The 26,304-nt window shown below is 37.8% G+C and overlaps 1 protein-coding gene across 1 annotated transcript in view; it reads left to right on the forward strand.

Moving 5' to 3' along the window:
• The window catches only part of TAF2 (TATA-box binding protein associated factor 2), a 64,867-nt gene extending 39,746 nt beyond the window's left edge, over positions 1-25,121 (forward strand). Inside the window, exons 20-26 of the mRNA XM_072410690.1 lie at positions 442-581; positions 4,954-5,023; positions 11,226-11,335; positions 17,623-17,852; positions 18,862-18,963; positions 20,355-20,460; positions 24,451-25,121. Coding sequence (XP_072266791.1) covers positions 442-581; positions 4,954-5,023; positions 11,226-11,335; positions 17,623-17,852; positions 18,862-18,963; positions 20,355-20,460; positions 24,451-24,713 — 1,021 coding nt within the window. The 3' untranslated portion in view covers positions 24,714-25,121. The remainder of the gene's footprint in view (positions 1-441; positions 582-4,953; positions 5,024-11,225; positions 11,336-17,622; positions 17,853-18,861; positions 18,964-20,354; positions 20,461-24,450) is intronic.
• Positions 25,122-26,304: the final 1,183 nt, after the last annotated feature.

Consider the following 26,304-nt stretch of genomic DNA (forward strand, 5'->3'; position numbering starts at 1 on the left):
TTTCTACTAAAGCTAATCTCCATGCAAAGTGATAAATACACAAATAAACTACACATGGGTATTATTTATTTGTTTTTATATTTCTGGTCATCCAGTGCTAAGATTTTCACATCCCTGCCCTGAAAGGATGGAGACCAGATCTTAAGCCAATGCCGTTTGGTAACAAAGATCTTGCCCCTCCCCAATTTTGTGCAGTTTAGTAACAAAGACATTATAATTACGTCCTATGTATGAAACAATGCCTGAGCTTCTCATAGTAGCCAGTCTAGGTATTTACAAGGATATGAGTGAAAGCACATGGGGTTACCATGAGCTATGGGGTTTCTCTCATTGCTTCAAATGTTGTATTTTTGTTCATTAGTAAATTGAATATTAATCCATTTTATCCCCCCCCCCCCATTTCTCATTCTCAACAATGTGTTTATGGTCTTGTCCCTATAGCTGCTTAAGAGCTATCCGAGTGCTACAAAAGAACGGCCATGTTCCAAGCGACCCAGCGCTTTTTAAATCTTATGCTGATTATGGACACTTTGTGGACGTCCGACTTGCTGCTTTAGAAGCCATTGTTGATTATACAAAGGGTAAGGCTTTTCAAATGTTATACCTCTAAGGTTCCTTCACTGCATCTTTTAATATAAGGCTCATGTCTTAAATGTATAATTGGAACAAGCCTGAGGTGGTTATGCAAATTCTTGTCAATCTGTCAACCTATGTTTTGAGTATTTTTTGCTTTCCTCAGAGCTGGCCTTCTCTTGACTTCTAAAAACACTGAAAAGACCACAGTATCCCTTTAAGAGAAAAGTAGATGTTAGAATCTTTTCTGTGCCTCCCTCGTGTCATGCCATTTATAAATTCTTACAAGGGTAACACGTTGAGCTCTTGCCGAGTTGTAACAGAACAATTTAACTTGTGCTGACAGTGCGCTCACCAATACCGTGTATAAGGACAGAGTGTTCTTGGCTCTTGGCATACAAGCTGCCAGCTTCCATCAGGTTGTTAATCATTTCACCACCTCATCAGGTGCTGTGCAGCCAGCGGGGTGTGTGCGAAGCCTGAAGGGGCTTCCTGCTGAAAATACAAAATCATAAATCTCTTGACGTTTATTGCTTTATCTGAAAATTCCACCAATAGCTTTAAGGAATACATCAGTAAAAGTATTGGACTGTGGAAGCATGACATTTACCATGGTGCTGCAGTCTAGGTGTTCATATCCTAGACACACTTTAAACAGGCACTCATCGGTCAATTGCAGATCACAGCATAGTGATCGAGTATATTGATGCTGCTCCACAGACTACATGGACAATTTGTATTAGGCTGAGCTTGAAAAAGCTATCACATCAGTAAAAGTAACTTTGTTTTCCCAACAGTTATTAAGTTTGAAATGAAACTGACAGCCACTTAGCTATAATTAAAAAAATAAAAAATATTTTAGCCATGTTTTTTTTTTTTTAAGCAAGTTTATTATTCTGGTGTTTGAACAGAACTGTACTCCGCTCTTGCAATTCAAGGTCTTTGAGCTCCCTTGGCAGGGCCAACATCTTGCTGGCTTTTTTTGGGGTTTGGTGTCTTCCTCCATCCTAATTGATCAGGCCAGGAAGATGCAACTTCCACACATTTCCAGAGAATGTAATTTATCACAGAATCCTGTATATTCTGAACTGGTACTCAGTGTTGCACATGTGAGTTGAAAAATAAGCATCCCTTATTTTATCAGAGGCATGTCTTTTTTGCAACAAAAATAGGAAGAAAAATAATTCTTGCTAACAAGCTTTATATATTTTTTGAACATTCCACTTTAAAAATTTGTGAATGGAGCCTGGTATGTTTGTCTTTGTTTTGTAGCCCATTTTATGGGATCAACTGTATTGGCTCTGGAGGTTTACATGTGACTTTTCCCATTTTATGGAAATCAAATGTGCATAAAAAATGTTCCCTTTACAACACTATCCTAAAGTTCCACTTTTAGGAATACAGGATCATGCAGGTCAATTTTGCAAAAAGGGACAGGCAATGCCTCTTCTGCAATAACCCTTCCAACCTGCTTGATCGCTCCAGGTTTCTGACAAAAAGCGGAGCTGCACATAGGTAGCATCAGCTTCAGTCGGTCAGAATACCTGGCAATCCCGGCTTCCCCTGCCTGTGTTCCTGAATGTACTCCCATGCACCTGCACTGGAGTTTACGTCATCCTGGCCTGGCCAATCAAGGTGGTTGAAGATCCGTTACAGGAAGAGAAGAAAGAATATGGTGTCAACCTGTGAGGGGACAGGGATGGATGAGTAGTGCAGGTTTAGTCACACTTTATACTGGATGTCCTTTTTCTGAAGCCCTGTTTAGATAGATATTAAAAGGGAGAAGAAGAGAATTTCAATTTTGGTAATTTACACAGGTAACATTTAGCATAGGGGGGCTTAGTTTTTGAAAATAGGCAATTAGGAAGTTAGGAGTTAGTATTAGTTTTTCGGTTCAGGGAAGTTTCCTGGTTAGGGGTTTAGGGAAAATTAGTGTTGGTGTGTTACATGGCAGTTTCTCTAGGTTGGCCTTCAGAGTGGAACATTGTTCTTTGCACTGGGAGCTTTGTGTTATATAGTTTTAGAAATTATTATTATTATTTTTTCTATGAGTAGTTACTTGGGAATGCTCACTGTCCATTTCTGATACCTGTCTGGCTTCCCTGTTCCAATGTTCACATTTCCAAAATATATGCTGATTTAAAGGAGAACTAAAACCACGACTTGCCTATCCCCATTCCATCGCAGGGCGACACCATGTTCCTTCTTTTCTTCTTCCCAGAAACAATCTTCGGATTTCTTGATTGATTTGGCCCTGCTGGGATGATTGCAAGGGCAACATGGTATTAGGAATATATTAGTCACCTGTATACCCCTTACAGGTTTACAGGTGCATCATCTTCTTTATTTTCCCCAAGAGGTGAAGCGTCAGATGGCTTTGGTATACCAGAGTCCTCCTTCTAAAAAAAAGTAGTTAGTAGAGTTTCCCTTTATACGAAGCATAAAGGGTTTCCCCTTGTACTATTCAAATGTATTATAATATTATTTCCTTTATGTGAAATAACTCTTTAAACAAATAATGTGTTCGTGAACAACCTGTCTGGGCCTGCTTCCTCCAGTCTACCAAATTCATCAGTTTATAGTGGAAACAAAACACAAGGCAAAGCTCTATCAGAATCACCAGGCAGAAATGCTTGTGGTTTTCCTCCCCCTAATAAAGGCAGTGAAACTGTACCGTGTTCTTTCCAGTCAAGCTGGTATTATATAAGTTGTAAAAATTCCTCAACCAGCATGCAGAGAAATACAAATGTACAATATGCAACCTGACAGATTGTAGTGACCTGTATGGACTTCTTAAAGTAAACCTCCGCAATGAGCTTTATTTTCTTCCTTTCAGTCTGCTAAATATTCATCAATTTACTCTGCTAGAAATCTAGTATGCTGATAACTTCTCCTCCCTGCTTGTACTCAGTTATCAGCTGGCATTGCCAATTTTTCTTGAACATGTACCTTTTCTATATAAATCAAATCATCCTCATGTTATTATTTTTGATAATGATGTTAATGTGTATAGTTTTATTAATATATAGCCACAAAAGAGCAGGCATAATGTGTCTGCTTGTGGCTTTTTAATACTGCCTATTGCTTGTACTTCTGCTTCTGACAATGCAAACTTTTGCGTTTGCCGATTTAAATCCATACACATGCACTCCTAGTTTGATTTTCACAGCTGTTAAAGTAAATCTCACACCTCTATGACAATGTTTGCTTTTTCCAAGAGCCTCCTCCCCAAAGTGCAGTGCTAGAGGAAGGCCCTTGCATCCTGAAGTACAAGGCCTGCTTTAAAGACTTTTACATGTTAAAGGTTTCTAAATCCTGGGCCTTGCTGACAGACAAAGCTCCAGCAACTCTTGGATCTAGCAGTTACCTTTGGCAGGTGTTGGCAGCTTTCATAGATTGAAAAACATCTCAAATCAAGTCATTGAGAGTGCACCACAATTGTTCTTAGACATGTAATTGGCATTGTGTAATCTTTTCTTCCAACAACATAAAAAGAAAATCTGATCTTGTTTTGTGTGTTAGTACAGTTTGCACCCAATTGACATTAGAGCTGCTGTTGTATGTCTGCCTCTGTATCCACTGGTCACTCACAAGACACACAGGGCCTGATTTATTAACACTCCTCAAGAATGGAGAGGATACACTTTCATCAGCTGAGTGATCCAGCAAACCTAGAAGAGACCTGATCCAGGATTAACAACATTTTCTAACAATTTTCCTTTAAGGAAATCCATTCCAGGTTTGCTGGATCACCCAGCTTCACTAATGAAAGTGTATCTTCCCCAGCCTTGGAGAGCTTTAATAAATCGGGCCCATGGTCACAGCGTCAATACAGGCTGCTCTTGTGAATGAGCAAAGTAGGCATCAGACAACACCATCAGCGATCACAGCTACAATGTAAGTGTTAGCTTAGGGGGAGGCTACAACACAAAACGTGACTATTTTTCTAAATTTTTTGGGGAAAAAAATCTAAATATATTTAAAAGAGTGTGTACAGGGTTTAGCTTTCAGAAGTGATAGAACATTCGCTCATTTTTGACACCCTTCTGGGTACTCATTTTGTTTGTAGTTTCAGATATTTGTCTGCTGTGTATACCAAACTTACTACTGGGATATAAAGAATTTACCAAGTCATTTTGCTTCACTTGGGTATTTTTAAATGTAATACTAAGGTGTCTTTTAATTTAATTTTAATTTAATGTAAAGTCTAAGGTGTCTTTTTATTCTAAATATACCCAGCTCCTGAAGATGACCCAATTATCTATACTGACCTAGTTTGGCTTAAAAATTGAACAAAACAATTTAAAGTTATTGTAAAAAAATAAAATGGTAAACTGCCTTTTATAAATAAATAAATGTTACGCATGTTGTGTTTTACAGCGGACAGAAGCTCCGATGACTTGCAGTGGTTGTTGAAAATGGCACAGGATGATCCAATGCCGTATATAAGGTATGTTTTGCATCCTAAAATAAAAAAAAGGAGTGGGGATTTACTAGTAAGTGTACATTTTCACCTATATCTGTACTCCTGGAATGGTGTACAACTATCCTTGGTGTACATAATATAGATTGTAGCTCATTTAGGTCTAGAGGAATAGTAAGAAAATACCTTTTATTTACCTTTCACCTGACACCTTCGGCAGCCTTGCCCGCTCTTCTTGCATCCACACAATAGAACTATAGGTCCTGCATCAATGTCAGAACCTGCAACCAATTTTGAGAAAAGGCTTCAGGGCCAGTTAGAAAAAAACAAAAGTTTTTTACTGTTTCCCTAAATCTGAATGGGCATTTGCAGTGTCGGGGTAAATTTTGTTTTTCCTGTAGTATGACTTTTAGACAACCTTTTTTTTACACTTTTATGCCTAGATTGTAAGCTTTTCTGGGCAGGGTCCTCTCTTCCTCCTGTGTCACTGTTTGTATGTGTCTTTCATTTGCAACCCCTACTTATTGTACAGCGATGCGTAATATGTTGATGCTATATAAAGCCTGTCTTTTAATAATAATAAAACTGCAAGAATTCCTCAGTTTTGCTGACTGAAATCCTACTTATAGTACTTACTTAATCGTACTTTATATAACATGTTATCCCCATGTTGTTCATTATCAATCAAATTTTAGCATGCTCTAATACATTACTCTGGCTTTAAAAAAAAAAACAATTATTTGACTGCTACTGCCCAGTGCTCTGGGTTAATGTATTTAGAGTAGATTTAAAATTTTGCCCATTGCAGCTTTGTGCCAGTAGGTGGCGTTATAGTTCAGCAGTCATATTGGTTGCAGTTGTGCACCGTAAACTGAAAAGAAATATTCCTCCAGCTATAGAAAACTGTTTTTTTTTCACTGCCAGCTCATAGTGAATATATAATCCAGATGTTATTGGTGTGAGTTGAGAAGACCTTTGCCAGTCCTCCATTGAACTGTGGTTATTCTGTTAAAATCTATGTATACTTGCCTGTTAATAGATGGTTTTTGTAAAGGCATTGATATACAAGCTCAATATCAGCCGGGAAAAATGTTCCTAGTGTGCATTCTATCAGGAACGGCATGGACAACCTCTCCCTACCTTTTAGTTAATAAAAAGGTGGGAAGTTTTGGGACATTGTGACTATGACCAGTATCAAGCAGTTCTCGTATGCACAGATTGAAAGTTGGTTATGACACAATATGACCATCTTGAAAACCTTGGATAAAAGCTGGTATTCTTCACTCATTTGCCTTATACTATGTTTGCATCAGTGAAGCTAATCCCCATTCATCACCACAGGTCTGTAAGTCACATGCAGTCCAGGAATCATAGATGAGCAGCTCCTATTTGAGGCTTCACAGCAGATTATTTTCATTGATTTCTTTTTTATTTCATGTCCTGCTTGTCCCAGACCATGGAATGGCAACATAGGGTAAAGAAATTTGGAAACAAATGCCAACATAATATACAATAGGTAGTTGTGTGGTTTTTGCATTCTTTGTATATATTGCATTTGTAGCACAACTAGACACATCACACGTTAATATTTTGAGCTGGATTGCTATTGTTGCAAACCGTTAAAACACTGTGGCTGCTGTGGTTCAGACGCTGCATCTATTGGATACTAAATGTGAACTGAGCCACTTTAAAACCAGAGCTTCCAAAGCCTTTCTTAACTTTTTCACCTTCTAGGAACCCTGCCTCGGTCTTACAATGATTTTACATATACTAGCTTAGTCATTAAAGCAAAACTCGCAAACCACAACACTCGTCTGTCCAGGTTCCATCGCAGTGCACTGCCATCTTCCTTTCTTCTTTTTTGCAGAGATGGTCTTTTGATATGTTGGTTGGATGTCTCTTAGATTGTTAGCTCTTCGGGGCAGGGTCCTCTCCTCTTCCTGTGTTACGGTCTGTATCTGTCTGTCATTTGCAACCCCTGCGTAATGTACATAGCTGCATAATATTTTGGTGCTATATTAATCCTGTTTATAATTATTATTAATAATAATAATAATAATAATTGTGTCGGGGAGGCATAGTTCCCACACAGGAGTTTTCATCCCCAGCAAACGCAAGGGAAGCCAGCTGTGAGGAATGCAGCTGATCCTGGCAGACCTCAGTTACCTTACATTTCAATGCAATTATTCTAGGAGTCATATCTAAGAATGTTCTTCAACCTTAGTTTCTCTACTGTCCCTCATGACCATCTTGACTTTTTTGGTGTTTCTGCTTTGATTCGCAGTTCCCTATTAGGTATGAATCCTTACTTCTTCCCTCTAGTTAAGGCTTGTTAACCCAGTTCTTACTTTGTTTTCTAGTAAGAGATATCTACAGTATTCTGAACCTGCTTGAGCTTAATGAATGGCCGAGTGTCTTAGAACAGATAACCTGTCCCACTTATACAGCGGGGTCTGTTAATAAGGAGCCGGAACTAGAATCAGTATTTATTATTTTCCCTTCTACCAGCATGTTTGCTTTTGTTCAGTGTACTCCTCAAAGTACTAGTCCAACTAGTATCTCTTTGATATTTTCTTGGGTAATTTTATTGAGGACTGGTAAGATGTCCCATTATGTATTACAAACACAACTTGTTCTAGATTACGTCTAAAAAAAATCAGCACTTACAGCTTTAGCCTTGAACTTTGGATTATTGGGCATAAACTGCTTGCTCCCTGTTGGATTTGGGCAGGTCTAAAAACCTGCATCTGAGTTCCGATAAATCTGGATAGACAGCCTTACCTTGGTCTTTGTTTTCAAGTTTCCCATGCTTGAATCAATATTAGCCCCTTATATTCTCCATAGGTTCTTTAATTTTGGTTTCTTTAATTATTGTTTCCAAATCATGAAGTAGCATGGTGGCTCAGTGGTTAGCACTCTGGCCTTTGCAGAGCTAGGTCCTAGGTTCGAATCCCAGCCAGGACACTGTCTGCATGGAGTTTGCAGGTTCTCCCCGTGTCTGCGTGGGTTTTCTCCGGGTACTCCGGTTTCCTCCTACATCCCAAAAACATGCAGTTAGGTTAATTGTCTTCCCCCTAAATTGACCTTAGACTATATTAATGACATATAACTATAGTGGGGACATTAGATTGTGAGCTCCTTTGAGGGACAGTTAGTGACATGACTATGGACTTTGTACAGCGCTGCGTAATATGATGACATTATATAAATACTGTGTAATAATAATAATAATAATAATAATAATGAGGTATCACATTCTTCTTTGTACCCTGTAACTCTGCAGGATAATGTTGATGCTGTTTTCAGTAGCCAGACATGAAGCCCCCAACACACAAATATTATTTCATGTTAAGAGACAAAAACTTCTCTTATAATGAATAAAAAACATACAAAACTTTATTAATTGTTCCAAATACATTAGAAAACAACAATCTACATTAAAAGATAAAACACTTTCATTAATCAAACAACCACACAAATAACAATCCTAAGAACTTGTTTCCAGATGATTCATGTATATAGAGTATCCCTTCACCATATTTCAAAAACGTTACGCGTTTTGCAGAAAAAAAATGTTTCTTTAGACCGATGGTAGTACATACTCATTTAGAATTGCAGACAGCATCTCAGTTTTCATTCCAAATAGATATAGGTATGTTTATGCCATGAATCTATTCCAGCTGACTATCTTACACCTTGTATTTAAAATACAATAACATCCCCCACAAGTGACCATCTCAGAGGGGACATCAAACAAATCCCCATCATAAATACAACAGGCCGTCCCAGACATGAAGCACCATCCATCTGGCTATCATAAACATAAAAGACGGTCTCAAATAGGAGACGCCATCCACCTCACCCTGATTACCGCGATCACCATCGTAGAGTCCTTTCTGCTGTTTTCCTAACTGCTCACAAATAGTTTGTCTTCACCACACAAAGTAATTGCTTATTTTTCACAAATTCACAATTATAAATCGTCGTAATCGGTGTTCTTGTTTCAGGTTCTATACTGGATGTAGATTTTACAGTTAGCTGGCTTTGTGTGTGTTCCTTCATTTTATGTGTGCCTGGTGTGCGTGTTTCTGAAAACGTATTCTCTGCTGTCTTGTGGAAAGCTACATATAAGTTGCTGGAATATCGTGGCAGCGTTTTTTCGAAGGAGAATGGAAATGATGATTTCTAAGCGCTCATAAATTGTAAGAGGCCCCTTTTTTGGGGATAACCACAACTTTAGCAGATGGAGGGGCTGTTTTGGCAAACAACTGCGAGTGATAGCTTTATACCGCCAGCATAAGTAACTGTTCTTTACTTACTGCTGTGACCTTGCATGTTCTTTATTCCTCTCAAAGCAGCAGCCAAACACTGAATGGGATTAAAAACAGCCAAAGTTTTGGCCATTTCCCATTTAAGCAGCTCACAGGAGGCAAGCACCTGGCTCACGAATGGTTATCACTATTCGTAAAATATACTTATTATGTAGCAACATATTCCATGTATCAAAAAAAAAAAAACTCAAATAGCCGTTGCTGGCGGCATTTTGTAAGGTGGCCACAGTGACTACAGTGAATCATTACTCCATGTGTGGTATAATGCTCATTTAAAGTGCATGGGACTGGCCAGAGAAAAAAAGTGAAAGTAGTTAATGAAAAACAAAAATGCAATTGCTGAACACACAGTGCTTCAGAAAAAAACAATTGCTGTTCGTTTACTAAAAATCTATCTGTTGGTTGTTTTGGAGCATTATATGCACGGTGGCTTAGAGGTTAGCACTCTGGCCATTGCAGCGCTCTGTCCCAGGATCAAATCTCGGCCGGGGCACTATCTGCATGAAGTTTGCAGGTTCTCCCTGTGCTTGTTTGGGTTTCCTCTGGGTACTTCCGTTTCCTCCCACATTACAAAAACATGCAATTATATGGCTTCCCCCCAAAATTGGCCTTAGACTGTATTAGACATACATTGACATACATAAAGACATTAACAAATGAATGAGGTCATATGTCAGATTGTGATAGATTGTGAGCCACTTTGAATGACCATTAGTGAAATTAATATGGACGCTGTAAAGAGCTGCATAATTTATCAGTGCTATATAAACAATGTGTAAAATAATCATAATAATAACAATAAATTATATGGTTTCATGTGAAGCTTGAAATGAATGCTACAGAAGAACTGGTGGGTGGGAGGTGGAAGCAAAGTTTTGTGTTAAATAGAAATGAGTGTGCAGGTCTTTCAGTTGCTGAAGGTTTCCTTTGGAATAATAGCAGCCTCTCAGTTTTGTAGGTAGATGCAGCGGGTGAGGAAGGTGATGGTAGAACCTACAAATTAGTGAACTGCATTGAGTAGAGGTGGCATTTATTTGCCAGGCAGAATGTTTTAACTAGCCAGCAGCACAAACTTATTTTCAATTCACAACAAACTTACCTTGTGGTGTAATATAGCCCAACTTCATTTACTGAAGTCTAAGTTTTAAAATGTTCACAAAAATCAGAAAGCACATACATATATTGAGGTAAGTAATGCTAGGACCCCCTGCTGTTTCCAAGACATACTGTACACGGAGGGAACTGATGTAGCCCACTAGTCTCCAACTAATATTATTATTAAGCAGGATTTATATAACTGTAACCACATATCAGTTATGGGTACACTGGGTAGACTGATTCATAACATCCACTCTATAGCATGTAGTTCCAAACATGTTCTTACTTTTCTGGTGTGAAGACCACATTAAAATGTGGACAAATCTCCATAATCCATGGAGAGGTTTCCTTTTTGTCTGCGTAATGGAGCTTGACATGTAAGCTTCCAAACCCATATGTGTGCAACATCTTTTCATTTGTGTTGATCTTGTTTACACTGGTGGCAGTGATAAGCACAGCAGTTTGTTTAGACATTGATTTAATTAATGACCTGTTTATTTGGATTAAGGCAATTGTTTTTTTTAAATTGTTTCCAAGTGTTTGGAGATGTAGCGCACGTGTAGTCAGTTTGTCTCGGTTGTGCAATGACTTCTTTAACTACTTTAGTGAGCGATGTGTTTTCCAAATCTTGGAAAAGGTAAAATGATGCAAAGTTTTATGTGGATCTCATAACCAGCTGAAAAAGTTATTTATTTATACAGAACTTTGGTCATATCTGTTTTTCACAGTTATCTGATTATAAAAATAAGTTTTGTTCAACACTTGACCAGTCACATGGTATGTTTTGTTCTTATTTCTAGGCATAAGATCTTTTATATGTTGACAAAGAACCCACCGTTCACAAAGAACATGGAATCACCTTTGTGTAATGAATCTCTGGTTGACCAGCTCTGGAAGCTGATGAATTCAGGTAACCCGCCATTTTTACTTCACTGTAGTTCAATCATATACTCTTGCACGTGGACCAAATATGGCCTTCAGAAGGAATTTTTTTGGCCCCCAAAGGTATTCTAAATATGAATTGCAGCTACCCGCCACTTCATTGAAATAGCACCACTACTAAAATTCTGGCATCACTAGCGTCTATAGACCAGCGGCCTCCCTGCTTATGCGTGGCCCTACATTTGACTGTTTTATAGATGAAAGAAATGCCGGGAGTTGTAGTAGCGGCATCACATGCGTCTACAGACCAGCGGCCTCTCTGCCTATGAGTGGCACCGCATTGGACTGTTCTATAGACGCAAGTAATGCAGGGAATTGTAATAGCTGCATTACTGTCATGTATAGACCAGCAGCCTCTCTGCCTCTGCGTGGCCCCGCATTGGACTGTTTTATAGACGCAGGGAATTGTAGTAGCGGTACTATTTATTTCAGTGAAGTGGAAGTTCCAGCCACTCATAACAATAAGCCCCTCATTGGACTGTTTTATTAATGCAGAAAATTGTAGTAGCAGTGCTATTTCACAATTATAGGCTTGTTCCAGATTGAATGTTAAGCAAAACCTCTTTGTTTACATGACAAGGTTTTATATCTAATGAGAACTTTGTCTAAGTTTTTAATTTTGGCCCACTGTGTATTTGAGTTTGACACCCCTGATATAGCCTATATGAGTGTAGGAAATCTGCTCTGAATTCAGGAGCAGTGCAGCATTGTTGGCACAATAGATGGATCTCACTGGCGTGAGAGAAACCTGAGCAGGAAAAGTTTCCTAAAGATGGCCCCGGTCTGCAATTAAGCCAGCAATCTATGTGTGGTCGCCCAGCGGATGGAGACTATAGTTAGATGCATATGCCAGGGCAGCTCAAAAATGTACACATGTGCATGGGACCCATTAAACATTGCTCAGATTTATGCTACTTAAAATAACTAATTCTTAGGCTCTGTACACTTAAAGCAGAAATCTTGGAAAAGGTAAAATGATGCAAAGATAATAGTTATTCCCATTCTAGTTGCCATAACTTGTTCTCATAATTTTTTTTTCTCTGGTCATGTTCTCTTCCCTATATATAAGCCATTAGGAAATGGAGAAAGATCCTTTTTTTATCCTGACAATGCTTCTGCACTGTAGTTCAAGCGGTTGGAGTGGAAATTGTGAATGCTTCGAATTCGGGAGCAGCGCAGTATTGTTGGCACAACATCACAGAAGATGAACCTCAATGCTATGATCAGCCGATACTTGTGGAACATGTCTGGGAGTCTTAACAGAAAACTATATATTATAATATTTTTAAATAATATAGTTTAAAAGCAAGACATACATTTTGTACACATACATAAATACATATTATAATGTAATACTTTAGCGGAGCAAAGAACTAAAACTATGGAGTGTATAAGAGCACTTGCTGACCTTCAAAAGAGTTAAAAATAAATAAATAAAAAGTTTAAAAAAGAGTAATAAATATAGTAATAGTTTTTGCATTACAGCAAAAAGGGAGGATAAAATGATTCAGTACTTTAAACTAAAATTGAAAGCTTTTGATATTCATTAATTGCCGTCACCACCTAAAGACAACGCAAGCTGCACATTTTCAGTGTGTGATCTTATAAATGAAATAATACAATTAAAAGAACAAGTTAGGACAACCAGATAGGGAATAACTTTACCCATTCACGGATTTCTTCTTAGAGTGTACAGAGCCTGGGAATGAAGTGTTTTCAATGTAGCATAAAGGGCTTTAGCAAAGCTGAGCAATATTTAATGGGCCCCATGTACTGTGTACTTATTTGTGAAGTCATCCATTGAGAAAAGATGCCCTGGCATATGCATTTAACCACAGTCTCTGTCCCCTGGGATACCACACATAGACTGCTGGCTTAATTACTGACTGGGGCCATCTTTAGGGAACTTTCTTGGTTTTCCTGCTCAGGTTTCTCTCATAATGTGTGAAAGGGATATTTGAGCCTATCACATCAACAACACTTGTAACTTTTTGAAAACCACGTGCTGAGCAAGCACCCTGCTTTCATGTCTTCCCACTGTGAGTCTTTGTAAAAGTGCTTGATGTGTGCATCTTGCTTTTTTAAGAATAACATAAAAGCCCTGCACATGAAGCACCGTGTACTGTATAAACCTTGGTTTTCCTGGAAGAGCCTGAAACGGGAATTAATGCCACTGTCCAGATCTTTACCCACAATGTGCTAGTATGCAAAGCCTACCTAAGTGATCCTTCTCTGAGGATGCAGCAACCTCGATTCTCCTTGTCACTTTATTGACCCTGCTGACATTTTTGCCCAGTTTTCTTCCTGTGTTGGCCATCTTTATTAGTTTACCTAGGATGACGCAACTTACTTTCACACACAGAAGGAAATTTTTACTGACCCCAAAAGAGTGCAAAGAATTTGCAACAAGTTTACTTTTGTTTTACTGTTCAGCCTAGGAAGAATGTTTTCATATCGATACAGCTCTAAATGTATATTTAGTTTTCTCTTAATAATAATAATAATAATAATGTTTCAATAAAACCCATTGTCTCTACTTCCTGTCTGGGCTCTCAAGCATATCTTATGTATGGTCACCTTCATGATCTGTGAAATCCTTAATGGAATGGAAGTCTTCCAGAAGCAGTAATAAGTATGCTTTAGGCTACGTACACATGTCAGATGATTATCGTCCGATTATTGTTTCAGGGCTGGTGTAGGATGAGAATCTGAGGTGTGTGTATAGCAGTCTGATGTCATTTGTAGATCCACGAACGATGACCAACGAACGACTGCAATGCAAGTGAAGGGGAGAGAGCGCAGTGGGGTGCCGCTCACTCGTTCTCCCCCTCTCCATAGAGCAGAACACTGCTGTATGTAGATTGGTCATTCATGCATCTTTCTGTCTTTTGTCCTTGGAAAGGATCGTGAAAGATTCTTTCCAATGACGAAAGTCTGGAGTGTAAGTAGCCTTACATACGTAGACTGCTTATTAATACAGATATGCCCCTCAGGAGGTGGAATTGTAATAAGATCTTTCATTATAAAGAGTACAGAACAGCATAAGACACTGGCATACAAAAGTATTTTTTTGGTCTGTTCCACTTTTTTTTTTTTCTGTGGGCTTATTCCTTTCCATCCACTGTTTAATCACAGGGTTACCTCTTGAATTTTGTATTATCCTGCAAATCATTAATATAGTCATATATACCAGTAACGCTTTGCAAATTCTGATGGCTTTCTAAAATTTTTTTTTCATACAGGCATTTTATTTATATGCTATGCCACTGCTGCAGCAAATAACAGAATTGTCAAAACTTTGCAAATCCGAATATTTGGGAAAAATCAGTATAATGTTTAACCCTGAGTTTGCATACTTGCCTTGACACTTTGTTTTAAAAGTTCATAATCATTTTATAAATTGGATAGATTGGATGTAATTCCCAATGAAGCGGAACAAACTTTTCCTAAAAAGAAAGTTTAGGTTAGGGATGTTTATTAGGTTGATATATTAATTAATAATATTACACAGTATTTATATAGTGCAGACATAATATGCAGCGCTCCACAAAGTCCAGTCATGTCACTAGCTGTCCCTCAAAGGAGATTACAATCTAATGTCCGTACCATAGTCATATGTCATTACCACAGTCCAAGGACAATTTTGGAGGGGGGAAGCCAACTTTCCTAACTGCATGTTTTTGGATTATGGGAGGAAACCAGAGCACCCGAAGGAAACCCATGCAAACACGGGGAGAACCTGCAAACGCCAAGCAGATATTGTCCTGGCCAAGATTCAAACCTTGGACCTAGCCGCTATAAAGGCTAAAGTGCTAACCACTGGGCCATCGTGCTGCCCAATAATAAATATATATAGGTATACTAGTTAATAAATCTTTATCAAACCTACTATTGTTGTTTCTGCAATCTTTACATTTAAATTCTGCCCAGTAGTATATTCACAATGTATGTAGCATACAAGGTAAGCCTCTGGTGATAATTGTTGGCATATTTATGTCAGCTCTCTGCCAATCTTTTAGGCCTTTAAAGGGCTGATGTCATAGATGATTATATGTGCAGTAACATTGCTGCAGAGCTAAACAGGGGCTGAAGTGGCACCTGCAAAAAGATTAGGAGGGTTTAGTTTTATTTTCATGAAAAAATACAGAAGAACAAATTCTCACTTATTCTCATTTTAAAATAACTTATATAAATTTCAGAGCAAAAATGTAGCATTCATGAATCTGTTATGTACATAAAAAGCTCAGTTTATGGTCTCCAGTAATTGTATTTATATATTTAGCCATTTTTGGCACTCATAACTATTTATTATTGCACAGGAACAGCACTGTAAGAAATTGTACCCCCTCAGTCTTGGCAGTGTGACATATTTGAACAAGGATTTAATTGTTCATCTCAGAGCTCTGAATTTCCACATTGTTAATATTTTTTTTTTCTAGTCAACAATTTTTACTCTGGGAGGTGGGTTGAATGGACAGTCTGCTTACCAGACAATCTGCCAAATGTTATAGCAGGCACCTGGATTCTTTCTTTGTGTCCTGATGTACAGAAAACCATTTTGTTTACTCAAAGGAAGCACAACATGTCTGGGTTCTGTTTCTGCACAACACTCAGCAAAGTCCTGGTGACATCTGTGTGTTAAATTCATCTGTCCTGGCAATCTTTGAGAAAGCTGCTGTGGAGTTTCTGATTGTCAGCAAAAAAGTGAAATATATTAGGTTTTTAAATGATTCTGATTACAATTAATATGCATGTAAAGCCATTTTGGATGTGCACTGAGGGATTAGAATACATGTTGGGTTTTTATTAATGTGTAATGCATGCTGTGTACCACAAACTAGAGAATAAAGATGATTTTTCACGGTGAAAATAATTTTAAAAACTGGGCGGTTTTTGCAGTAAATAATTATATTGATGTCAAAGATATCTGGTACAGCAGAAACAATAAATACACCGTATACATAGATAGCGCTTGGTCAACCTTATTGGCACTTCATGGGGTAGGTGACCGGCTGATTAGACATATTAGATCCCTAGATGACAAATCAAGGTCATATTAGAAGTTTCGTATCCCGACGCCATGTGACTTCCTCAGGGGATTCATTGGAAACGTTATAACAAGGTGACTAGCTGGATGGAGTCTTAAAAGAAGCAAGTTTCCTAGGAGCAAAAGGAAATTGGTATTCAAGGTGCTCAGTGGTCTTTGAGAGCTTGGATTAGCTGCTGCAAGGCTGTTCCAGTATAGGTGGAATGGGCTTTTACCACCCATACTGGAACAGCCTTCCATCTTTTCCTGAACCCTACCCTGAACCTTCAGTTTCTAACAGGATTTACATATACAAGAAACATCCCTTCCAGCTAAATCCATGGAACCTAGTGCTCCATTTAAAGATGACTGCTCTACTGGAAATAGATATCTGACACTATCTTATTAACAGGCATTCATACTCACAATTGGCATGACTATTGCCTAGTTACCTAATACCTGATTACCTACATCCCGTGAAGAAGCAAGTGTTGCGAAACGTGTTTGAAAATAGGATTGACATTGAATTGAACCTTTGAGTCAAGAAGAACTCATGGTAGTCCTATAGACATTGTCATTTGAATGATTGTATCTATATCTCAAAGTAAGTATTTGCACAGCAATTTGTGTGCCAGCCATGTGTGCAACTGTAAGACCTGCTGATGCTTAAGCACTGGGCAATGCATTGTGAAATGGGGAGAAAATAATACCTGATTCTACATAGAAGAAATGAAAACCCTTGGGAGGTTTTTTAACAAGTCTTAAAGCAAGAAGTATGCACTGTCAGCTATCTGCTTCAGTCATTTAATTGGTTAGGTAATTGTTTCCAAGGGTTTGCTCCAACCACACGATTTTCCTAATTATATTTGAAATATTGTTTTTTGTTACACCAAACATATTACAGGACTAAAGCTGAATCATAAAAAAATACAGCAACACAGTTCCACAACTCCAGGCAGCAATAAGTCTGTAAACTGTTATCATTTTGCAATTAACATTAATGCAGAAGAACAACATGTTTATGTTCAATCAAAGATTCTTATGGTCCACTTCTAGCAGATGCGGAGTCTTCTAAGATGTATCCATTTAAATTCTATGCGTGGAAGTATGATTTAATAGGGGTATCATAGCTCCTTAACAGCCTGTGTGCCCTAAGTGTGTTTAATTACTGAATGTTTCTATTTAACTATTCTGCATCTTCATTTAGTAGTAAATTCTCAATATTGCAGGTACTTCACATGACTGGAGATTGCGTTGTGGAGCTGTGGACCTTTACTACACACTGTTTGGCCTCAGCAGACCATCGTGCCTGCCGTTACCAGAGCTTGGACTAGTCCTAAACCTGAAAGAGAAAAAAGCTGTATTAAACCCCACCATCATTCCAGAGCCAGTGACCAGTAGCCAGGATTCTGTGCCAAATGCCAGCATGCACGGACAAGTCGGAGGATTTCTGAGCATTGTAAGATTCTTAAAGTTTAATGCACATCTAGCTTAGCATCATGTTCTTAGCTTAGAAATAATCCATATTATTGGCAGCAGCAGTCTTTTAGACTGTACAAACTGACATAGCTGAAAGGCTTCTACCTAAATCGGCTTTTCACTTTTTCTGTGCTTAGCTGTGTACATTCACCCAAAAAATGACTGATACAGAGTTATACCAGCCCAACCAACAATGTGTAAGCACCTACAAGGGGACTGAAGAAAGTCTGGATTTCTTATTGATCATGGTCATTTCTGAAGGTTTATATGGTCTTGGCTCAGATATTATTTTCCTATTGAGTGGAATTAAAACCAAACATTACAAAGGCGCCTTTAGAGAGAACTTATCTTTCACATTTTTTTTCTTTAGAATATATTAAAATTATAACTTCTGCATGTTTGTTTTTTCGACGTGGATTATTATATAATGAAAACCATAAGGTTGTTTTTTGAGTGGGATATAATTCTTTATTCACAGCTCACAGTACATTAGTGTGATGGTCAAGGGGATGAATGCTGAACATTGGGAAGAATATCTTCCCTTACAGGTGGCCAAAAAGATCATTGGTGTCAGTGGTAACTGGCCTGAGTGGCACAAATTGCTCAAGGAACCCCCTAGAAACCTCTGGAGGAACCCTGGTTGAGAAACATTGCTTTTAAATGGTTTAAATTTTCTACATTGATTCAGCTTCAAAATTTTAGAATTTCCAAATTTTCTTAAGGTCACTTTTTTGGTTACAACAGTTTGAGCAAGGATTTCCCTTACTTTGTAGAGATTTCCTGATGTCTCTTGGGAGCAAATAGTGATTGGAAACCTTTATACTGGGACAGACAAAGCTTGGCAGAGTGTTACATTTTCCTATTTCATACAATAGAAACACAAACAATTCATGGCTATAGGGATTGTCACACTGGTGTGATTTTGTGATGGGATTTTATGACCCCTGTGATGATGATGTTTATTTCATTAATCTGCAATGTTTTCACAGGATGAAGATGATAAAGAAGTTGTTTCCAGTATGATTGTCCATCAGCAGGGTATAAAAAGAAAAGCGGATGTTTCTGTTGATTCTCTACTGGAACCTGGACAGGTACTGAAGAAGGGCAGCAGTAAAATGAAACTCAGATTGAGACTAAGGTCTTGTGTGGATGGGTCAAATAGATTATACATTTTCATACACATCTTTAGGAATGCAAACAAACCTGGTATTAAATCTTTATTGTCTTGGAATATCAAACTGATTCCATCCACAAAAGCTCAATGCTAGTCAACACAGCCTTCTAATTAAGATTTAAGCTAAGGAAATGCAGCATGACAGATAAGGATTTATGTGTACCGGGCAACCAATTTTGCCATGAAGTTCTACTTGAGTTGTATTGCTTTGGATACATGCAATACATTTAAGTGGAGTAAGGTCCAGTACTGTCAACATTTGAAAGGCTTCCCCCTACTTTTTTGTGATTTATTCCACCTGTGAAAAGAAAAGGAAAATCTCTTCGCAAGTAAAGGAACAACCTTAGATTATCATCCTAGACAAAAGTAAGATAAAGTAAGATTGTTCATCTTACTTTTGTCTAGCATATCTTGTCAATAAATACACCTAGACTTGTGAGGATTTTTTTACCTTGATTTCATTTAGGTAGTAGACAGTAGTAGAGTTTCATTGGAAGCAACTGTTGGGAAAGTTTGTTTTGCTTTAAAGTAGAATTAAATCTTGGGATACCTGTCCCCATTCTATTACGGGCACCCCCACCTTCTTCTCTACCGCATTTCGATTTGGTCCTGGTACCCGCAAGAGAAACTGGGATGCGCCTAGTAAACCTGGAAACCAACACTGAACACTGTGTATGTGCAGCTCAGCAAATTTTGACAGATGGACAGTGATCAGGCAGGTAAGAATACTTATTGCAAGAGAGACAGTGCCTGTCCCTGTCTTTAATATGGACTTTCCTGATGTTTTTTTTTGAGACCATCCTTCTGGTTCAAAAAAAAAAAAAAACATGGCTCTAGTTGCAATACTTTTCTGCTCTCCAAAGCAGTTGTTTTGTAAGATTGTCTCTTTTTTTGTTCTACATTTTTATTCCGAGGAAACTGGCATAAAACCCAACATGAACAGGGAAGCACATGCAATCTTTATACAACTATCACCACCCTTTAATTTCTGCAATGTGGCTTTACTCACCACAAAAATACTCCCTGGTCACTCGTTATTTATTAAGTGCATTGCATTTGAAGTTACCTTGCATTTAAAAACATTGTCTTTTCCAAGTATTTTTATATAGGAGCTGGAGTCTAATGAGGAAGCAAACCTTTTTTGTTGTAGTAGCTCTCTTTGCTTTGACTTTTCCAGACTTTCCATAGTTTTTTTTTTTTTTTTTTTTTAAAGATATATAAGACAACCTTTATTTCTACCACCTTGCATCCAATAAAAACTGGTATACAAATGTTAAATAATAATTTAATATATATATGTATTTACAGTTTCCAAGTACACAAGAAGAGGAAGAAATAGATATGGATACTGTACATGACAGCCAAGCATTCATATATCATCATTTAAATATGTTGGAAAGACCGTCAACACCAGGTATTATTGGTTGGGGGTTGACTAGAATGTGGATTCTGAATTCCTTTTCTAAAAAAATTACATTTAAAATGTATGTCAAGGCAAAATGAAAAAAAAAACATATTCAATACAATGCCCCCCCTTTAAAAATGCAGCAGTACAAGTAACTTTTTTTGTTATGAGCACCAAGAAAATACCTGTTGATCTGCCAGAAACTCATTGAGCTCCAAGCTTGTTGGTTGAGCCCAGCAGTTGTGAGCCTTGCCCAGTTTTACAGAACAGCCCCCACACCACACACACTTATAGTAAAAGAAATGGATAGGGCCGACAAAGCTACTTGAGATTTCAGTGAAGCAGATGTATGTTGTCAGCTCATACACGAGTGCATGTAGACAGGAATGACTAAAAAAAACAACAACTAAAGGTGAAAAAGAATTTCATGAAAAATAAATGGCCATTGTATGTGATACAGCTCTTTCGCAAAGTAAGGCTGTGTACACACATTATTATTATTATTATTAAACAGGATTTATATAGCTCCAACATATTACGCAGCGCTGTACATAAAATAGGGATTGCAAATGACAGACTAATACAGACAGTGATACAGGAGGAGAGGACCCTGCCCCGAAGAGCTTACAATCTAGTAGGTGGGGGAATTTCACACACAATAGGATGGGAAATATGCAGTGGTGGGAAGTAGTGATGGTTTCAAATGACAGAAGATGATTCTCGTCTGATAATTGCCTCAGGGCTCATATCGGTCAAGAATCCGGCATGTGTACAGCGCTCGTCGTCCTTTGCTCGGACAACTGTCCTGGTGGATCCACGACTGATCGTAATGAAAGTGTGAAAGATTTTCCAACGACAATTGTTGCATGTGTGTACCCAGCCTTAATATCATCCAGCAATGGCTGGAAGCAGAGCCTGGACATGTCCCTGTCCCTATAAACCCAAATTATTATTAATAATTAAATGTATTTATATAGCACCAACATATTACACAGCGCTGTACATTAATTAGGGGTTGCAAATGATAGACATATGCAAACAATGATACAGGAGGACAAAAGGACCCTGTCCAAAAATACTTCCAATATAAGAGTTAAAAATGACAATAGTTGGTAACTAAGTAGAAAATCTCATATGATTTGTTTATTTATACCAAGCATTATGTTCCAGCTAACATCATTTCTAATGACTTAGTAAATTTTATTAGAATTTTTAAAGTAAACTTACTTATGTAACCTCGGGGCACCACAGTTCTGTGGAAAAGTTCATTGCTCTGTTTTTTGGCCTTGGAAAATAGCAGCAGTTTAAGTGTATACACGCAAAGTACGAGCATGTGTGTTCTTACAAGTTTCAGATAAAAGATTTTCAGTTTTATTCTGTTTTAAAAAAAAAAGCTGCTGTTTTATGCCAACCTATTTTATTGAAATTTCCAACCAGTCTTTTCAGATCATTTTTTTTTGGTTTGGCAAAGTGATGATGTTTTGCCCACACACAGTGAAATGTCCACTTGAGTTGCAAACACAATAACTCTGTATTTGCAAACAGATATATTTTTAATCACTTTCACATGTCTTCTCTCTTCCTTATCGTAACGACTGGCCATGCGTTGGTAATAAAGAAGATTCTAAAGGAAGTAAACCACTGTAGATACGTTAACAGCGGCCAATGGGACATAATTCACACCATTTACCGAAGTATGGGCAGTTGACACATTGGGCCTGATTTATTAAAGCTTTTCAAGGCTGTAGATGATATACTTTCATCAGTGAAGCTGGGTGATCCAGCGAACCTGAAATGGATCTGGTCCAGGATTGCAAACATTTCCTAACAAATATCAAAAAGAAATCCATTTCAGGTTTGCTGAATCACCCAGCTTTAGTAAATCAGGCCCATTTAATCAGTTTGACCAGGTAGAACTTTCTCTTTCTTTTTACCCATGGACAAGATGCTAGAACAACATTGCCTGGTAATTGGTGGCAGCAGACTTCCAGAGACACCCCCAACTGGCTGATCTAGGGGGTTTTGCTGTTGTCTGGAAAATTCAGGATTGGAGAGGTTTTCTCCTATCTCATACATCCATATGCATAAAGATGTACACTTTGGGTATTGTAAACATGTCTTGTCAAAAGATATATTTCATAAAAGTAATAATTTCTAGTGCCATCCATAATCTAAGTTCAGTTGGTCTGTGCCAGTGGAACTTCAATAACTCAACTTGAACTGGTATTGTAGAGTCTTCCTAAAAGAAAATATCTGCATGTCCTCCATCACAAATACAAAAAATAAAGGGTATGGTGCTCATGTTAATACAGTAAGCAGAGACATGTAAGTAATTACCCAATGTCTTCAGCCACCTTTGCTCCAGATAAGCTCCTTTACAGCACAGATATGAGGGAACATTATACAGCCATTTATTCCAAATTGTATGTAACAGTTTTTGGGTTGTTGGCTATTGCCTATGCAGTTCATAGAAATGAAAAATTCAATAGAGTAGGCTATAGAAGCAATAAGAAAGTTTAGTAAGATAAATTTAAGGATTGCCAATGAGAACCAAAAACCCTCTCAATGAAACCAGTTTGTAGCATATATGATTGCTCCTAAAGTATCCATGTGTCCCACTTTCATCACAAATCTCAAAAATGTAGTGTTTGGTCTTTAAGTTAGATTGTGTATGATTTTTTATTTATACTTTTCCAGTGGATCCAAAATTTAAAAACAAAAAATTGCCCCTTCTTTTGCAGAACGACTTTTTAATAAATTGTAAATAAAATTTTGCTTATAAGAGTACAGGGTAAACACTGCATCAACCAAAATCTTCACCTTGGGTGGTCTTATATTACCCCAGCATTTACAGCAGATCAAGAGGGATGACAATAGGTTACCATCATAAGGCTTCCTCTAACCCAACTTGTTTTGATGGTGTGGCCGTCTTCATCAAGATAAGGGTTAGGGAGGGCATCTAAATTCCAGTTATTTTATTTAACTATTAACACTCTATTTTTCCAGTACCCACCAAAAGCTAAACCAGTTAACTATTACACATTTGCAATAGCTGTATGCAAGTTTAGCATAAATGGCTCTATAATGTTGGCTTTAAATCAGCAGCAATTGTAAAAGTACAATACACCCATGGGCATAATTAATTAATTATTATTTTCCCGCTGTACTAAAATGAGGAATAAACTTCTTGTTTTTTGGATTACTTGTGGAAGTAAGACGAGAAAAACACACCTGCGTTATGATTACATGTGCTCACCATATCTAACCTATCTGAATATACTTTCTTAGAAAAGGTACAGACACCTTTGCGTTACTGCCCGAAAAACTGAGCAGTTGTTAAGGACTCCCACTTTTTCCAATGCCTTAGTTCACAGAATAGCAGGGATGCAGGTATTTAGATCACATAGGGCTTCCCTTTTCATATTTGTTTAGGATTCCTTTTTGACTAAAATGCGTTGGAAATGAGCAAGTAGTATAAAATCCCTTTAAAATGTATGGGAACTGCACCCAGCATTAACTCTGTATGGATCACCTCACTTTCTAAATGCATGTTTCGTCATTAGGAGAATGTGCCTTAACTGCATATAGCATATGTACTTCTTACATTTTCAGAGAAATTTTGCTGTTTTTACACAGAAGCCTAAAAAAAATTACCAACAATTAGCCCCAATATTTACCACGTAAAAGTGAAAAACTGAATAAAAAAGGGAAAATTATGTAACTAGATCATAGACCGTATCCTGAATGAATTAATGTTTGGAGCTGGCAAGGCCTCCTTAAAATTGCTGCCATAATTAATGTCATATGTTTGGAAGATTAAATGACTCGTCATAACGGTATCAACAAGTTCATTCTTTCGTGGCTTTTACCTCAGCTGGAATTAGGTCATGCAGCATTTAACTAATCAGCCCCCGAGGAAAGGCCTGAAAAAGAAAAAAAAAGCTGACCATTTATTGAAATAATACTTCAGTGTTCCTAATTTCCTTCTTGTCCCAACAGGTAAAGAAACGTCGTCTATGGATTTGCACATAAACCCAGTCCCCCAGCTGCCCCTGGTTTTCATGAAAGAATCCAGTTCATCCAAGCACAGTGATCACCATCATCACCACCACCATGATCATAAGAAAAAGAAGAAGAAGCACAAACACAAGCATAAGCACAAACATAAGCATGAGAGCAAAGAGAAGGAGCGGGATCCAATTCTTTTCTCAAACAGTCCTGCCAGCGGACGCTCAATCCGTTCACCTTCGCTCTCTGATTAAACCAAAAGTTTAAGTGGAGTCATAGTGGAGCATTGCTTGAGCGTAGTTCTTCATAGTGAATTGATGCATCAATTTTACTTCTTATGACCGTCAGTCATTTTTTCTTTTCTTTTTTTTAAACGTCAGCAGGTGGAACAAAGCTGTCTGCTTTATTGGTCCAATCCTGTCCAGTTCTAGTCAGTCCGCTGAGACAAATCCCAGAAAATCCTCTTGCAATTACTGCCAGGAAAGCAGAAGTATAAACAGCCAATTTTAGTTTTAAAGAATGTTAGCAAGAAAAAAGGCTTTGCCAATATTTCAGGGCCGTTATAATGCCACCGCTCCATTTGGCACTTGTATCAAACATTTTAAAGGCAAATCATTTTCATTCTTGTCTAAACTCTTGACAACCTAGGACAAAAAACAAAACAGCACGTGTGTGCTTCCTTCTCAGTGATTAATATTCTTTTAACAAGAGGACAAATTGTCTGCAGGTTTTTTGTTTGTGCACATTAGTGAGCATTGTCTGATCGTGGCTAAAACAAGTGTCCAGGATGTGGCGTATACACTGTAACCAGTAGTGAATTGTCATTATAAGACACATACCTCCTAAGGAGGCATTTTTCTATACACTTTCTTTTAGGCTATATATGTCTGTGTGCACTGAGAGATACATCTCAGTCCTGCAATAAACCCTTTTACACCTTTTTTTATTACCTACAAATATACATTTTTAGAAAGATTTTATAACTAGTCCATAATCTTCAATAAAACAGAATCATGACAACTAATCTTGTGCTATTCTAATATTGTATTTGTTCAAAAGGCTAAAGCTGACCAAGCAATTTTATTTGATACTGGTAGAAAGTGGCCATGCACAGATCAATGTGAATAATTTTTTGATCATTTAGCTATTCTGTTTAAATTTAAATTGCGAAAAGCTGAGTACTTTGGTTGGTTCAGAAAGTTCTCAATCGATTTCAACTACTGTGTCTATTGGCTGTGGTGGAATTTTGAACACTCAACACAAAGTGTTACTTAAGCAGAGTCTTTTTAGCAATGGGCAATTTGTGACTCTCAGATCAGTCTAATTATTACCAGTGATATTTTTGCCTATATGTAAGGGTGACATTCATTCCAATGACCAGCATTGTAAGAGACATTCTTCTCGCTAATCACCACACTAATGTACTGTGAGCTGTGGAAATAGTAATTATAGGGGGTTACCGAAGACCTAAAAGTTATTTCAAGGGGTACCCCCTTGTTAATAAAGTCAAGCAACACTGACTGAACAAATATGTGTGTGTGTGCCAAAAATCTGATCATAATGCTAATCTGTCAAATGATACGTTGTAAGTGATGGTTTACATTTAGGGTTAATGAATTGTATTTGATGATGCCTGTTGGTGTATTGCTCATATGTAGCTCAATCACAAGTTGCAAGAATACTATTAGATCTGTACCAATGGCAATGTAGTGTTAAGCTATGCAGACCTGTGCGCCAATAGAGCGCTCATTCATCTGTCACTGGGAAAGATCACCAACGATTGTTTCCATTTACAATCATCTGACTTCTATCTGACATCTGTACGAGGCTTTGGAGCCTAATTAA

This window comes from Pyxicephalus adspersus, chromosome 5, assembly GCF_032062135.1.
Source record: "Pyxicephalus adspersus chromosome 5, UCB_Pads_2.0, whole genome shotgun sequence".
Classification (NCBI taxonomy): Eukaryota; Metazoa; Chordata; class Amphibia; order Anura; family Pyxicephalidae; genus Pyxicephalus; species Pyxicephalus adspersus.